The sequence below is a fragment of the Ovis canadensis genome, chromosome 9 (assembly GCF_042477335.2).
Source record: "Ovis canadensis isolate MfBH-ARS-UI-01 breed Bighorn chromosome 9, ARS-UI_OviCan_v2, whole genome shotgun sequence".
In the NCBI taxonomy this organism is placed as follows: Eukaryota; Metazoa; Chordata; class Mammalia; order Artiodactyla; family Bovidae; genus Ovis; species Ovis canadensis.
In genome coordinates, this window is record NC_091253.1 from 44,920,854 (window position 1) to 44,938,837 (window position 17,984).

At 42.8% G+C, this 17,984-nt stretch overlaps 1 protein-coding gene across 4 annotated transcripts in view; it reads right to left on the reverse strand.

Annotated features, from left to right (window-relative positions):
• Nucleotides 1-2,621: 2,621 nt before the first annotated feature.
• Nucleotides 2,622-17,984, reverse strand: part of ATP6V1H (ATPase H+ transporting V1 subunit H) — a 54,364-nt gene continuing 39,001 nt past the window's right edge. For all 4 annotated transcript variants that reach the window (XM_069600023.1, XM_069600026.1, XM_069600027.1 and 1 more), the window contains 2 exons: nucleotides 17,120-17,233; nucleotides 2,622-3,087 (listed from right to left, as the gene is read on the reverse strand). In XM_069600023.1, coding sequence (XP_069456124.1) covers nucleotides 3,027-3,087; nucleotides 17,120-17,233 — 175 coding nt within the window. In that variant the 3' untranslated portion in view covers nucleotides 2,622-3,026. The remainder of the gene's footprint in view (nucleotides 3,088-17,119; nucleotides 17,234-17,984) is intronic.

Below are 17,984 nucleotides of genomic sequence, written 5' to 3' on the forward strand. Positions count from 1 at the left end.
GACCTCACTCGGGCCCTCCACCTTTTTAAAACAGGGGTAACAGCCGTAGCCTCACAAGAGGGCTGTTGCAAGATTCAGACGAGGAAAAGCATTCACAGGACTTGGGGCAGGCCCTGCACACAAAGTCTGATCATGGTCTTCACAGCTCACATTCTATCACGTGCAGTATTTTCATCCTATCTTGTTTTTAATCTCCCAAATTAGTCCTCGCTCATTTACGCTGATTCCATCAAGCTCTGTTCCTGGACTCTATCCTGTCCCTGGTTTATAAACTGATGTTTATGCCAGTTCTACCCTGGCTCTATTTAAAGCCAAGTACTGTTAATGCCTCCAACTTTAAATCTTTCAAAACTGTTTCAGCTCTTCCAGATCATTTGCATCTCCATGCAAACTTTCAAATCAGCTTGTTTATTTCTACATCGAAGCCAGATGGTACTGCTGTTGGGACTACATGGAACCTATGGACCAACCCAGAACTGACACCCTAACCATGTGCATCTCCTAATCCATGGTCAGAACGTATCTCCTCCTGTGTGTCGTCTTTTTTCATTTGCCTCAGGAACCTTAGTTTTCAGTGCACAGATCTTATACTCTTGTTAAATTTTTGAAGTGTTTTTACACTATTTTAAATTTCCAGTTGTTGGTTGCTAGCCCACAGAAGTGTTTTTCACATGTGATGGCCCACCCACTGGTCTTGGGCAGGGGCTCTTGTCCTCTGACTCCCACAAGGGATGCTGGTCTCCCACAAGTCTGGTGACTGGGCACCAATGACCCTGTCCTTCTCACCTGGCTGTCACGCAGCTCACCTGCCACTCTCCTCTCTGCCTCAGGGATTTTTACTCAGGGTTTTACAGCCTTTTCATCTCTAGGTATCTCTTCCACGTGTGTCATCTCACTGCCAGTTACTTTCATCCATGCCTCATGTCAACATCCCAAACAAGACATCCTGGTGAGCGTGTCTCCTCCTGGGCCCACCCCCCTGGGGCTGTCATCTCCAGACTTGCTGCCTGTGGGTCAGGCTCCCATGCTGAGCCGTCAGCTGTGTGGGAGCAATAGGAGGCAGGGCGCGAGCAAGGCAGTGTGTCTGCAAGCCCCACTCAGGACCCCTGCCCTGGGGGGATTACAGGCATTGCTGCTCTCTTCAGAGCGAAAACTCTCACTTTTTCAAGTTTCTCCTGATGTCGGGCTACCCAGGAAGGAAGGTCTTTCTCTCACCATTGACACATCACATGACGCACGTCTGTTTCACCTTGCTGTGTCAAAATGTGGTCTGAGGCGTCCCGCACTCAAATAGAAACACGATGAAGATAAAGCAGCACTATTCTAGAATGAACGTGCTTCTAAAAAGTAGAATCTTAAGGATAAGACTTGTTCTGTGTTATTCCAAACGTAGACCTTGGCCCAAATGTTGAAAATCACTTAAAAAAAAAAAAAAGAAAATCACTAGAAACTGGTACCGTCTCAAAGCCAGAAACATTCTAACCAGGTCTTTTATAATAAAACAGGTACTTGTGACTGTCCAGGTACAATGTGTGGGAATAAGCTTCACCTGCCCTTTTCACATATCTTCTACAATATGAAGGCCGACAAGACACAAAAAAGAAGTTTCCCACCACAAAAAAGAATTTTAAAACAATAAAAGTAGTTAAAAATAATTTTTAAATGGGCAGAGGACTTGAAGAGGTATTTTTCCAAAGACATACAGATGGCAAACAGGCACATGGAGAGATGCTGAACAATAATCACCGGATAACTGCAACTCAAAGCCACAATGAGACGTCACCTCACAGCTGTGAGAAGCTATCATCAGCAAGAGGAGGTAACAAGTGTTGGCAAGGATGTGGCAAAAAGGGATCCCTTGTGCACTGTTGGTGGGGATGTGAATTGGCACAACTACTGGGGAAAAACAGTATGGAGGTTCCTCAAAAAGTTAAAAATAGAGCTACCATACAATCCAGCAATTTCACTTTCGGGTATTTATCCAAAGGAAATGAAAACATTAATTCAAAAAGCGATCAGATTTGTGGTTGCCAGAGGCATGGGGTGGGAGAACTGGGAATTGGATGAAGGTGGTCAGGTCAACCTTTTCAATCTTTTATCCTTAAACAGGAGATGGTGCTAGGAGTGTCTTTCTATAGAAGAAAACTTACCATATAAACTATTAGCCTTACCATCTTTACAATCAGAGAACTGCTCAGAATGAAAAGTGAAAATGAAACAAAAATGAGACTCAGACCAGGCAATGAGGTTAAAAACAAAAGGCTCAGATCTGGGGGAGGTAAATCTCCAGGCCATGGATGCCCCTGTGAAGGCTGGGAGTTCCAGAACAAAAGGTGGGAGGTAGAAATAAAATACCTATTGGCAATATTTAAACCAGAAAGTATTCAAAGAAAACAGACCTGAAGTACTAAAATCCAAGAGTAAATAAGAAATCCGTGAAAATAACCTATAGCTAAAATTCCTCACTGTGCTTCATAAGTCTTTTAGATGACAGCGTCATGGTAAGAGTTCGTTTAACATTTTAAGGTTTTCTCAATATTAGCAGAAGATTGCTGCAATGTGCATGTGTGGATGTGCATGTGTGGATGGGTGGGCGGATGGATGGAAGACAAAACTCCGTATGAATTCAAAACATTTATTTACCATTCACTACCCTGCAAACACAGTTCTCCCAATTCGGTTGGGACGAAAGGTACTTTTGTTATAATAGTTCAAGTCAGGAACAAGGAAACAGAAAAAATGTATTTGGAGTGAGAATGTTTTAATAACCCTATATTCATTCCAGAGAACAATAAATACAGAAATTATGAGCAGTATATGTAACAGTAATATTTTCCTCAGATACAGAAAGCACCTACTTTAAGACAAATTAACGGGAAATCAGCATTGGGAAAAGCTACACAAAGAAGAAATGACACATAAAATGAGGAATGGCTTGAGCTTGACCGCAGTTACTGAGACCCACTCCAAGTCTTCTACCCCAGGTGAGAGGGCAGCTGGAGATCCAAGAGAAGCCCTGAGCCCATTCAGCTCCGGGCAGCTGCCGTCTGCGGCTGTTCAGACTGGAGTTGTTTACCAAGATATTCCCTGAAACACAGGAAGGAAACAGCAAGGGAGGTTAGAACCGAATCAGTAAAGAGTCCTTTTCAAAACTAAAGCACAATATACACTGTCGTCTCTACTCACTTTAACATCTAAAAACTAGCCCTGGAAAACTGATCTTGCCTAAATTCAAAAGTACCAGTACTCCACGAATTTTAAACACTCCATCTACCATGTACAGACGAGGTGTGACCCACGTAAACGAGTAATTCTGCATCCAACCACAAGCAACGTTTGCCTTCCTGTCAAGTCTCGTCTGCTGCGCTCTTTTGCAACCTAATAAGTTCAAAATCAACCTACGTACAAATCCAAGTAGGACCGACACATGAGAAGCCTCCTGACATTAGGAAATACAAGCTGTCTATCCCTAGAGACCGACACAGGCACATGTGAAAACAGCCACTGGAAGTAACCTCCAGGATCCGACAGTTAATCGGAGCCCCTTGTTACTTAGCGCTCACTCCGTCTACACTGGTGGAGTCTGAAACCTTCGCCAAGATGGTACTGCTGAACCCACAGGACAATCACAAGAGCCGAAAAGTGATCTCATTTTATAGAGGAAGCAAACTGTGGCTTAGAGAGGCGGTCTCCAAATGTTTCAGGTGATGTTCTCTCCTTCAGAAAATCAACTGGACAAGCACCCAGTCAGCGTACGTGCTGTGCGAAGTTGCTCCGTTGTATCTGACTCTGCAACCCCATGGACTGCAGCCCACCAGGCTCCTCTGTCCACGGGATTCTCCAGGCAAGAACACTGGAGTGGGCTGCCATGCCCTCCACCAGGGGATCTTCCCAACCCCTGCAGGGATTGAACCCGCATCTCTTACATCTCCTGCACTAGCAGGCAAGTTCTTTACCACTAGCACCACCTCGGAAGCTCACAGTCTGTGTATACTCAGCTCTGAACTGCAGATGGGTACCACTGTGATTCCAGGACAGAGAACCTTTCCCTATCTTCTGACAAAGGACTTGCCTATTGTTTCTGAAGTAACTAATAAGGACAAGAAAAAGGTTTTTTAAGAACATTTACAAGATTCCTCCTATAACAAGGGAAACATCTTGAGTTTTGGACTAGAGATCAGATTCACACTCCAGCTGATCACTTGGTGGAGAGCGGGTTCTCGGTGTTCACTGGGGGGCTGGCTGAGGGATGAGTGTGAAGGTGGCTCAGTGGGTGCAGGGGTCAGCGTTTCCAGCCCTCAGCCACCGATCCACCTCCCCTGGTCTTAGCACCTCCATTAAGCAGCCTTTGGGGGCCCCCAGGATCCACAGGCCAAAGTGACCTGCCATCCTGCACAGGCACAGAACCCAGGGATGGGGTGAGTCTCGGCCCCTGCACTGTCCACCCTCTCCCATCACAGCCTCAGCCCAAAGCCATCCCTGCATGAAGATGCCTGTGAAACAACACAGAACCCAGACAGGGAGAGCATGAGCTCCGGGAACTAGCACAAGTGAGGGGAGAGAACTCCACAGGGCTCGGAGGAGGCTGTGGTTTAAACATGCGAGCATGACTGAACTTCCTGAAGTGTGACAATGGCTTATGGGTTTATCTTTTTATCCTAGTAGGAAAGTTCTTACCACTGAGTTGTTCTAGGTTTCATCCGAAACACATAATCTATTACTGTATTAATGAGAATAACCACCCTAACACAGACAATAGGGATCTTTTCTTCAGCCAACAGCTAAGTTTTAATGTAGGCAAAGGTCAAAAGAGAAGCCTACAAATTTTATTAGAAAATGAAAGAGTTTATAGTCACAGTCAACGCCAGCGCCCTGGGGAAGATTCCAACCAGGGAGCACTTGTGGCTGCATAGGTCTGTGAGGTTTAGGTAGAAGGGGGCTGGGGAGCACAATGCTTACTGCAGAATCCCCAGACCTCAGGCACACAGTCGGCCCTCCACACCCGCAGCATCCTTGTCTGCAGATTCAACCAGCAACAGCAGGAGAACACTCCTCCCAGATGACCCATGGACACAGAGGATCGTCTGTGCAAGGCTCGAGTGGCCAGGGATTTGAAGCCACACTAGGTCCTCGAACAAACACCATCCAGGATTGAATGGAGTAACAAGAGCCTACCCTACACATCGGGGACCCAGTCAACAGAGTTCTGGAGAAAAATCGATTCCCTGGGCTAGGCCTGGAAAGCATGGTGATCTGCTATCCTGACACCCAGTGTGGTCAATTCTAACACTCCTGAGTATCACCCAAGCTACCTGCAAGTCCTGTGTGCCACCGGGCACACGGCAGTCCTGACACCAGGGGCCTGCGCCTGGGAACACACAGAGGTTGCCCCACCCACAGTCAGTTAGAGGCCACCGTGGAGACCTGAGCACGAGTGTGTCCGCATGTCCTCCTCTCTACAGCACCTGGGAGCGGGCGTCTCATCTCCACCTATGGGGGTGCGGGGAAGCTGTGACTACCTGCTCAGGGCAGAGCGGGCAGGTGAACTGCCAGGGCACAGGCCCGTTCCTCTCTTTACTGAGAGGCTGCCTGGTCTCCAACAAAAGAGGGTGCAGAGAGCAGACACTGTTCCATCTTTATAGTAGATGATGATAATAATAACAACAACAACAATACTAGCGAGTAAGTCAAAGTCGCTCAGTCATGTCCAACGCTTTGCAACCCCATGGACTAGACAGTCCCTGGAATTCTCCCAGCCAGAATACAGGAGTGAGTGGTGGTGGTGGTTTAGTTGCTAAGTTGTGTCTGACTCTTGGACTCTTGCAAACCCCATTGCCTGCCAGGCTCCTCTGTCCCTGGGACTCGCTAGGAAAGAATACTGGAGTGGGTTGCCATCTCCTTCTCCAGGGGATCTTCCTGACCCAAGGATCGAACCCAGTTCTCCTGCATTGCAGGCAGATTCTGTACCAACTGAGCTACAAGGGAGAGGATCTTCCCAAACCAGGGATTGAACCCAGGTCTTCCACATAGGGAGATTCTTTACCAGCTGAGCCACAAGGGAAGCCCAAGAATACTGGGGTGGGTAGCCTATACCTTCTCCAGTAGATCTTCCTGACCCAGGAATCAAACCTGGGTCTCCTGCATTGCCGGCGGATTCTTTACCAGCTGAGCTACCATGCCTTTGGGTTAAGGCTACATTACTGTCAGGCAAGAGGAAAAGTGACTACAGACTTCACTTCAAGGGATGAAAACACATCTCTAACAGAACTTCAGAGCTATCTAAATGAGTTATCTGAGTACCGAGTCAGTCTCTCTACACATGAAGATTAATACACCATTTCAACTCACAGTTCACTCAAAGGGCATCTGATTTGTACCAGCAATCCACGGGAGTGGACATTAAACCGTTAACTTCTACAGCCCAAAAAGCAAAATTTGAGGTGTGTAATACTTCCTTCTTTAACATCATCCATAAGTTTGTAGGGAAACAAAATCTGCCACCCCACAGAATATCTCTTCAACATGAGGATTATTTTATGACAATTATTTTTAAGAAACACACCGTTCGTGAAGTCTTTCCTTTCACCTGCCCCTTACCTGTCTACAGACCTCAGATGAAGTGCCTGGCCCAGAAGAGCACTATCCTGGGAGATCTACAAAGAGCACGGGCCGGGTGTGGGGAGCTGGATGGGGCCTGAAGAAGAGTCCTCTCTATGTCCCACCATCCCAGCAAGTTCCCACAAACATCTGTTCTCCAAACACCTGCTTGTCTGTCTCCGTGTGAACTGCCTCCTGCCTGCTGAAGTCCCCATGTCCACCCCCTTCTCTTCCTCCTCTCAGATGCCATGGAAGCCTCCTTAGGACAGGCCCCTGTGTATATGTGATTAAATCTGAGTTTCTCCTGTTAATCTGTCTCATGTCAAATTCTTAGACCAGCTAGAAGAACCTAGAAAGGCAGAGGGCAATGTTTGTCTTTTTCCAAAACTGTAACATCTCTTCAGATGTCAGCACTTCTGAAAACTGAAAAAATGGGGAGTGTGAAGACATATTTCCCTTTAAAAAAATCCAGGTAAGAAACAGCCCACATAAGACATCATGTTGAATGCTGAGAGAGAGCTCATATGTGGTTAAGAAACACAGATTTCGTTCTCTTGTCAGGGGTATAAAAGATCTACATCTCAGCATCCACGATCCTAACAAACAGCTTCCCAGTTGCTGTGAGCACCCCTCGAGACAGCTGAAATCTGAAAGAGGGTCTGAGGGTCTGAGGGTGATGCCAGCCCCAGGGCACCGAGAAGTACTGACCTGGCCTGACTTACACTAACTCCAAGAACAACACGAGGCCTGCACTGTATTACGATTAAGGGCCAAACCCTCACTGTACTTAGGGTTGTTTAAATATTCAAACACTTTTATTCATTCTTTAAAACTGTAGTTGAAGACACTGACTATATAATTTTAATTTATTTATTTTTAATTGAAGGGTAACTGCTTTACAGTATTGTATTGGTTTCTGCCAAACATCAGCATGAATCAGCCATAGGTATACCTATGACTATATGATTTAAAAGCATGGTAACTTCAGCTATGTAATTTAGTGCCAGGGAAAAGAGTGAACTGTCTCCTGACAAACATATTAATCTGAGAAAACTATGGTCTCATTTATTTTCCTTTTTGCCTTGGCTTCCAAGAAGGTCAGTAGAAAATGTACTTTTACTATCATTTTTGAACTATTTTCTCTAGTCTTCATTTTGGTATGTACATTTTCATAACTAAAATGATAATGAACCTAGAATTCTCCATCCCACATCTTTATCATAATAATGATTAAAACTACAACTGAGTCATTATTACATTTCTCTTAATCTTTACCAACTCTGTTTTGGAAAACAATCAGGTATAAATCATATAGGAAATATTCTTTTCTGAACATATAAAAACAATTCATTTTTGAATATATAGACTTTATACCTGTTTCCAGTACACACTTCTACTTAGTAAAGACAAAAACTAAATTTCAAATATGTTATGTATAGTTCTGTTTTTCCTTTCATGCAAATTCACTACAGTTTACTCAGCTGGAGTTATTCATTCAACTTTTATGATGATTTTGAGTATTATACAGAAAGCAAATTATGTTTTATGAACCATGTAAAAAAGCATAGTGCTCTCCCTCATCTGTATCTAACTGACAGGAACACATTTAAACTGCAAACTTAAGTGTGTGTGTGTGTCAGTCGCTCAGTCGTGTCCAGCTCCTTGTGATTGCATGGACTGTAGCCCGCCAGGCTGCTCTGTCCATGGGACTTCCCAGGCAAGAATACTAGAGTGGGTTACCATTTCCTTCCCCAGAGGATCTTCCCAATCCAGGGATCAAACCTGGGTCTCCTGCACTGCAGGCAGATTCTCTACCATCTGAGCCACCAGGGAAGCCCAGGCAAACTGTTTTCACAGCACTTTAAAGTCCCAGCCTGGGAAAAGCCGCGACCAAGGTCACCTGTGCCATCTCCAACATCTGCCTCTTCCAGAGCCCAGCGCTGCCTGCTGGACGTGCATCCTCATCCCTACTCTTCCAGTAACATCCACAGAAGCTACAGCGGAGCCCGTTTTTCAGATGAGGAGCTGGAGTTCAGCACATTAAATGACATGTTGTAATGTGAGGCTGCTTAGCAGTATGTAGGGTATGTAAACCCAAGTCTGTCTGATTTAAACCTCAGAGTCTTCATCCCTAAATAGCACTGCTTCATGGAACATTATTTCAGCTCCTGGTGGCTGAAGACATGTTATTGTGTGGATGTGAGAATAAACAGTTTAAGAACATCACAGCGTGAGTCCTCAACCTATTTTCTCAAATATATTTTCATCACCATTAGCTATTTCATTTTCTAATAGCATTTAAATTCAAAGACTAAACAAATTAGCAGTATCCCTAAAGAGGTGATCCACAGAATTTAAAAAAAAAAATCAGTCATTCTAAAAGTAGACTCTCTATTTACATGAATTCTGGTCCTAAGAAACAAAAACATAAGTTTTAATAGCCGTTGTATTACAGTCTATTATGAAAGCAACTTGGGCAAAATTCACAATAACAAAGATATCTTTCCCATAGGAATTCAAGCAATCAAACCTTTACAAACTAGCTATAAAATCTAAATATCATTAGCCAAATCCAGAGTTTCTTCAACTCCAGCTTATGTTCAGAATAGTCCAGTCCCTCCTTACCCATCACCTCTACCTTCTGTTATCCACAGAGCAGCAGTCTTAGGTACTTCATCGTTTTTCTCACACACAGTATGATGTGCCATGCACTGGGCCACTCAAAGCATTAGGATTGGCAGCAAATGCCCCTTTTCCTTTTTTTAGAGGAGTTTTAGGTTCACAAAACAATCGAGACAAAGACACAGAGATTTCCCAGATATACCTAGTCCCCACAAACATGGAGCCTCCCCCACCATGAACGCCCCACATCAGAGGGTATATTTGCTACCAAGCATGAACTGATACTGCAACATCTTAATCACCCAGAGTCTTAGCTTGCCTAGCTTACATTTGTACACCATCCAAAGTGAGCCCCCAGGTGTGCTAGGACTCTGAGTGGTTAAGATGTGTTAGCCTTGGCTCACACTTGGTAACAAATGCTTGGACAAATGTATAATGATGCATGTCCATCATGATAATTTCACACAGTATTTTCAATGTCCTAATATTCCCCCGTGCTCTGCCTGTTCATCCTTTCCCTGAGTCTCCCAATTGATCTTTTCACTGTCTCCACAGTTCTGCTTTTTCTAGATGCCGTATATTGGAATCATACAGTATGTAGCCTTTTCGGATTGGCTTTTTTCAGTTGTTTAGTTGCTAAGTCATGTCCGACTCTTACAACCCCAGGAACTGTAGCCTGCCAGGCTCCTCTGTCTATGGGATTCTCCCACTCCAAGAATACTGGAGTGGGTTGCCATTTCTTTCTCCAGGGGATCTTCCCAACACAGGGATTGAACCTGGGTCTCCTGCATTGCAGGCGGACTCTTTACCACTGAGCCGCCTGGGAAGCCCTCTTTCACTTAAATCACATGCCTTTAGAGTTTCTCAATGCCTTTCCATGACTTGATAGCTCATTCCTTTTTAACACTCAATAACGGTCCACTGTCTGGACATATCACAGTCTGCTTATCCATTCACTCAAGGAAAGACATCTTGGTAGCTTCCAAAATGTCTGCTACAGACATCCATGTGCTGGGTTTTTGTGAGGATGTGAGTTTTCAAACGCTGTGGGTTAATACCAAGGCATGCAACTGCTGGATCACAGAATATATAAGAATATGTTCAGTTTTGTAAGAAAATACCAACTGTCTTGCAAAGCAGCTGCACCATGTAGCATCCCCACCAGCAACACATGAGGATTCCTGCTGCTCCACACCCTCACCAGCACTTGGTGCTGCCACTGTTCCAGATTTCAGCCAATCTAATAGGTGTGTGGTGTTATTTAGCTTTTGTTTTAATCGGCATTCCCCTGATGACATTAGATGTGGAGCATCTTTTCTTCATCTTACCATCAGTATATCTTCTTTGGTGAAAGAAAGAAAGTGAAAGTGAAGTTGCTCAGTCGTGCCCGACTCTTTGCAACCCCATGGACAGTAGCTGCACCAAGCTCCTCCGTCCACAGGCTTCTCAAGGCAAGAGTACTGGAGTGGGTTGCCACTTCTTCTCCAGGGAATCTTCCCAACCCAGGGACCACATCCAGGTCTCTCACATTGTAGACAGACGCTTTACCTTCTGAGCCACCAGTCTTTGGCTCATTTTGTACTCAAGTTGTTCTTATTGGTGAGTTTCTGGAGTTCTTTGCAGGGAATTCCCAGTGGTTCAGTGTTTAGGACTTTGCACTTTCACTGTCAGGGGCCCAAATTCAATCCCTGGTTGAGGAACTAAGATCCCACAAGCTGCATGGCACGGACAAACAAATAAAAAATAGAAGTTCTTTGTGTATTTCCGATAACAGTCCTTTATCAAATACACCTTTTGCAAACATTTTGTCCCAGTCTGTGGTTTATTCTCTTGACACTGTCATTCACAGAGCAGAACTTTTTAATTTTAATGAAGTCCAACTTCTCAATTATTTCTTTCATGAATCAGGCCTTTGGTGGTGTATCTAAAAAGACATCACCATGTCCAAGGTCACCTGGATTGTCTACATTATCTTCTAGGAGTTTTTGTGTTCGGTCCACGATCCATTTTGAGTTAGCTTTCGTAAAGGTTGTAAGGTCTGTGTCCAGGTCCTTTTTTTTTTTTTTTTTTTTTGTCATGTGGATGTGCAGTTGTTCCAGCGCGATCTGCTGAAAAGACTACTTTTATTTCACTGCATTATCTTCACTCCTCTGGCAGAGATCAGCTGATTATATTTAAGGGGCCCTATTTCTGGGCTTTCTATTCTGTTCCATTGATCTGTTTGTCTACTCTTTCACCAATACCATACTATCTTTATTACTGCAGTCTTATACTAAGTCTTCAAGTCCTATGTCCCTTGCTGGTACATAGGAAAGTGATTGACTTTTGTGTACTAACCTTATTTCCTGCAGCTTTGCTATAATTGCTTATTAGTACCAGGAAGACTCTTTTTTTGTCAAGCCTCTAGGATTTTCTACATGGATGATCATGTCATCTAGGAGCAAAGACTGTTTCATGTCTTCCTTTTCAATCTGGATACCATTTATTTTTTCTTGTCTTAATGCTTTGGCTAGAACTTCCAGTACAAAGAAGTTGTGAGAGGAGACCTCTATGTTTTGTACCAGATCTTTGTGGGAAAGATTCCAGTTTTTCAGCAATAAGTATGATGTTAGCTGAAGGGTTTTTAAAAAATAGATATTACTTATCATATTGAGAAAGAACTCTATTCCCTCTTTGCTGAAAGTTTTTTATCATAAACAGGTGTTTTATTTTGTCAGATGCTTTTTCTGCATCTATAGTTATAATTCAAGAGTTGGTGCAAACTCCAGGAGCTGGTGATGGACAGGGAAGCCTGGCACGCTGCAGTCCATGGGATTGCAAAGAGTCGGACACAACTGAGTGACTGAACTGAACTGATGGGTTAAAATCATGTGATTTTTCTTCTTTTTGTTGATGTGATGGATTATATTAACTGATTCTCAAATGCCTAACCAGCCTTGCACATCTGGAATAAATTTCACTTGGTTTTGGTGTATGATTCTTTTTATATGTTGTTGGATTCAGTGTGTTAATATTTCGTTGAGGATTTTTGTATCTATGTTCATAAAAGATTCTGGTCTATGGTTTTCTCATAATGTCTTTGTCTGGTTTTGGTATTAGGCAATGCTGGCCTCACAAAATGAGTTAGGAAGTATTCCCTCTGCTTCTAACCTCTTAAAAAGATTGCAAAGAACTGATCTAACATTTCTTCCTTAAATGTTTGGTAGAATTCAACGGTGAACCCAAGTAGGCCTGGTGTTTTCTGTAGACAGCTGTGTCCAGTCTACTAATAAGTCTATCAAAGGCATTCTTCACTTCTGCTACAGGACTTTCGACCTCTAATATTTCTTTTTGGTCCTTTCTTAGGATTTCTCTCTGTTTAACTTGTTCATCTGTTCTTGCATGCTGTCAACTTCATCCATTAAGGTCCTAAGTATGTTAATCATGGTTGTTTAAAGTTTACAGCCTGATCTCCCAACGTTCTTGCCATGGCTTGTTCTGATGCTTCAGTTCAGTTCAGTTCAGTCACTCAGTCATGTGCGTGCATGAATCGCAGCACACCAGGCCTCCCTGTCCATCACCAACTCCCGGAGTTCACTCAGACTCATGTCCATCGAGTCAGTAATGCCATCCAGCCATCTCATCCTCTGTCTTCCTCTTTTCCTCCTGCCCCCAATCCCTCCCAGCATCGGAGTCTTTTCCAATAAATCAACTCTTTGCATGAGGTGGCCAAAGTACTGGAGTTTCAGCTGCAGCATCATTCCCTCCAAAGAAATCCCAGGGCTGATCTCCTTCAGAATGGACTGGCTGGATCTCCTTGCAGTCCAAGGGACTCTCAAGAGTCTTCTCCAACACCACAGTTCAAAAGCACCAATTCTTCGGCGCTCAGCTTTCTTCACAGTCCAACTCTCACATCCAAACATGATCACTGAAAAAACCACAGCCTTGACTAGACGGATTTTTGTTGGCAAAGTAATGTCTCTGCTTTTCAATATGCTATCTAGGTTTGTCATAACTTTCCTTCCTCCCCCAACATTCTTGCCATGGCTTGTTCTGATGCTTACTTTTTTTTTTTTTCTTTGTGGTATGCTTTGCAGTATTTTCTTAATAGTTGGATTTGGTGTACTGGGTAAAAGAAACTGTTATAAATAAATCTTAAGTAACATGGTGGTGAGGCAGGGTGAAAGGAAGCTTTCTGGAGTCCTATGATCTGGTCTCAGTCTTCACTGAACCTGGACCCTGAGACTGTGACCTTCACAAGTGTCCCTTGGGGTTTTTCTACCCTTCTGGGTAGGAAAGGATGGTCAGAGTCTGCTGGTACTGGTCATTTCTCTTCCCGCAGGTCAGTCAGACTCTGATGACACCCTGGCAGGCTGGGTTAATGAATCTCTACTGAGTACAGGCCTGGTTAAGAACAAGAGCTCTGGGCTGTTTCAGAATGGTTCCTCTCCCCTTTCTGACAAAAGGCCGTGGGAGTTCTCCTTAACTATTTACTGTGAGACACTGGTCTGGCTTCTGGAGAGAATTCTCACTGTATTGGCCCACTCCCCAACCCCTCGTCTAGATCCCCTAGCCTTGTGCATACTGCACCTCCTATGATTCACCAGCCATAGTCCAGCCTCCTCCAGGTGCTGGTCCCTCACTGTCCCCTGGTCTGAGTCCTGCTCCCCTGAGCAGCAACTCTACATTCACATGCCTCTTCAGTGTTGGCTGCAAAGTGTATACTGTTCTCTCCTGTGGGTTCAACAAGGGTTGCTTGATTTTTCAGTCTGTTCAGCTGTTTACTTGTTCAGATGGAGTGGAGACTTCAAGCTCCATACCTGTAGAACCAGAACCAGAATTCCCTCCTTTTCACTTTAAATGCTGGTTTTGGATCAAGTAGTTATAACCAAAAGCAATTAGTACAATGCAAACACACCTGAAATGACCACAGCACATACAAATCTAGTTATGCAACACGTAATATGCCGCTACAAGCACTCTTATTAAGGGGACAGAATGGGAGCAAAGTCCATACTCAGGGCTTATTGTAGACTCCTTTTACTTGAATTATATTTAGAATGTAATAAATAGTCTTACCTGAGCATTCCTCCACTAAAAATGTCATAAGAAGAATGTGGAAAATTCCAGGCAGCCCAAGACAGACCACAATTTTCTAAATTAATTTTGGAACATGTTAAATTCGGAAATGTCATATGTTATGGGGAACACATGTACACCAATGGTTGATTCATGTCAATGTATGGTGAAACCACTACAATATTATAATTAGCCTCCAATTAAAATGAATAAATTCATTTTTTAAAAATAAAATAAAATCACATGGACTGTTATAGTAACATGATTGTTAAGGCTAAGAAATTAAAACTTACTAAGGGGTTTTTCCCTTCAATTCTGTTCATAAGTAACTCTTTTAATCACTTCATTTATGGCTATGTACTTACAGAATAACTAGAATACCCCAGTCAGATGTAAAGATTGAAGAATAAAAGCAGCATCACCCACACCCTTGGCTTTGTGAGGTCTCTCTGTTATATTATTTACCTACACATAAAAGAACTAGAGAGTCTAACACTCTTAACTTATTATTCTGCTTGAAAATAGGTTGAAAAAGAATCTAGAAACAAAGAGAAAGTTCTACACAAGATCCTCTACCTACAAAATTCAGTGTTTCTTTCCTGAAGTCCTGAGCTGTCCATATGCACATATGGCTGCTTCTGAATTAGAGGCTGATTACATTTAAAATCATTCTGTAGGAGAGAAACGATGACATTGTATGACGTTAGATTATTAACACAGAAGCTGAGGGTCTATACAAAAGTTCTCTAGACTAAGTTGTCATTGTTTATATCTATTTTGCCAAATTCATGAATATAAAAATCCAGTCTTGTTCAAAAGAACGAGGGATATACCAGGAAATGCACGTGGGGACGGGAAGGCCAGAGCCTGCACATCCACTCAGCAGGGCCATGGCTGGGACTGGACCATTCAAAGCTCCCTGAACTACAGAGACCTCGGTGTGTGCCTACTGCCCCCTCCCTCCATTCTGCCCCTGACACCCCACCCACATGAGTTGGGGCTACATGTAACCCATTATTTCATACACACAGGTGTCCAGTGGAGGGGGAAATGCTGGCTACTCTATGTCCTGCAAGTCACAGAAATAATCCAGAAATCAGTCATAAACTCCTGACAAAGAAGTGAGCAATATTTTCACATGATACTGTAAAACTCTACACTCCATTTTCCATAAACCAGGGGTAAATCCATCTTTGCATCAACAAGAAAAGTGAACTGGATGCTTCAGAGCAGAATCCGAATTGAGAACCAGAGATAATCCAGGTCCATGATTTCCTAAGTTTCTAGTTTATACTCATAATGTAATTTTAGACTAAAAACCAAAAGACCATTCTCCGCAGTAAAAAAGAAATTCTAACTTTACTAAATCCACAATTATGATTTAGTCTAATCAACAGAAATCTTGGGAATAATGAAACACCAAAAACCTAAAAATGATTTATGGTAGAAAAGTCAAACAGTAAACCTGGAAAGTGCTGGAAATCTGGAAACCGGGCCTCAGAGCAAAGCAGTAACAGAGAAAACATGCTCGATCCTGTCAGGAAACGCTGCTGCTGCCGCCATTCAGACAGACTCGTATTTTACCCATAGCTGTATTTTAATTATTTTCAATATTTCTGTTACTGTGTTATACTAAAATACACCACTTCTACAATTTTGTTTTCATTAAACCAAGACAAACTAAATGCTCAGAGGAAACCAAATCAATTATATTTTCAGGTTTTATTTGGTGTGAAACATCTTCTAAACACCAGTACCATGGTTTAGTTAAAAAGCCTCTATTTTCGGAAAGTAGAGCAGTAGGCTTTACCAGCTTGGTTACCTGCATAAAAATACTGATTCAAAATCCTTTTACATTTGGAAATAATGCTGCCAAAGGTTTTCCTTCCAAATGACATTCTATTTGGTCTCACACCAATTTGATGTTGAATAACTTGCTATTACTGGAGCAGTTTACATCCTCTGGCACAAAGTGCCATAGAAATGTGTCTGTCACAACAAACGCTACAGTCTAATCAACTGTGTAATCCACAGTTAGAATTCTTTCTAACTGGATTCTAATCTTCATATGAAAACTCTTTTACTAAAGAAAGTACAGGAAATGCTGAGGCTAAGCTTCTCCACTAAAAAGGATCTATCATAATTAAAACACTAAAGCTAAAATATTTTAGCACGTAACTAGAGAAAAGGGAGAGAAAGGATGGATATTCTCTAATTGGCTAGTCAATAATAAAGAGCAAATACACCAGTCACTGGCCCTAAAAAAATTTACTTTTCCTTTTGTAATCCTACATCAAAAAATTTACTGTGAAACTAAATCAAATTCCTAAATTCAAGGCAAAGTTTTCAAATTTTAAATGTTTCATCTTTAATGCATGATCATTTGAACAATAAAATTCTCGACCAAAAAATTTTCTCCACTGCCAAAGGGAACATTCTAGTTATCCTATGCCATACTCAGCTTTTTTTCACATCATAAATGCACATTTAAAAAATGAAAACGCTGAACAATAAACTTTTCAAGAGAAATAACTATTCAAATGAAATTTTTATTAACAAGACAAGAATTATACTTCAGCAACCCTACTGAACCTGACAGAGGATGGGACGGTTGGATGGCATCACCAACTCAACAGACATCGACTGAACAACAAAGTACTTCACATATGCATTTTTTGAGAACATTAATGCAGCTGTTTCCTAAACTATCACATCACTGCTCTGAATGGCTAAAATCTACTTCTAGGTATTAATCTAAATCACTGCTTCTAAAAACCAGCACTCATGAAAGCATTTCCATAAGAACATGTGGATGGGGACGAGGGGGCCAGGGGACACCTACCAGTTGTGCACCATGAGCTTCTGTACAGCCAGGAGGGCGTTGTAGCGCACCTGCTGGTCCTCGTGGTGCATGTGGTTCATCACCAGCTGCTTCCCACCCAGCTGTTCGATGACCCTGCAGGACAGAAGCCGCACAGTGAACATGCGGCAGTTGACTTTCCAATGCCTGCTGTTAGTCACAGAGAGCCGCAGCCCCCAGCCACCCAGGAGTTTCACAAAGAGAAGTTACCATACTGGTAAGTTAACAACACACATCTTTTTAAAATATCATATCTCCCAAATCAGATTTGAAGCATTCCTACATTTTCTCTTGAACTCCTAATGATAAATCCAATTGTTATCCTCATTTCCTCATCTGGGCAAATATGATCAATCTGGCCTGCTAGGGTAATCTAGATTATAGTGTTCCAGGCAGTTGAATATTAAGTTCTTTATTACCAGCATTTGTAGCTTGCTTAAAAATTAGGATATTGCATACCACCTAACAGCTGAAGTAATATCAGATCAATAATAAGCCCAGTGGCTGCCATTCTGGGAGCCAGATACAGGCTCAGAAGCAGGCGGCAGTGAACACGAGGTTAAAAAACACCTCATAGGAGCCATGTTAATTTCCTGAGAAAGACTCGATTTATTATGATATCTGCCCTTTCCTGCAATGATGGAGTATGCCATTATGACCTTCTGGGCAGTAAAAGAGATGAGAGATTCCTCTTGACAAAAGCACCAAGAGGACTGACAATCACACCGCTGCTGCTGCCGCCCTGCAACACCCTGAAAAATCCAGTTACTACAGACACAAAAGCGAAGTGTAAATAGTTATTGCATCACAAATGGAAGAAAGGTCCCTGTTTGTCTGCCAGGGCAGG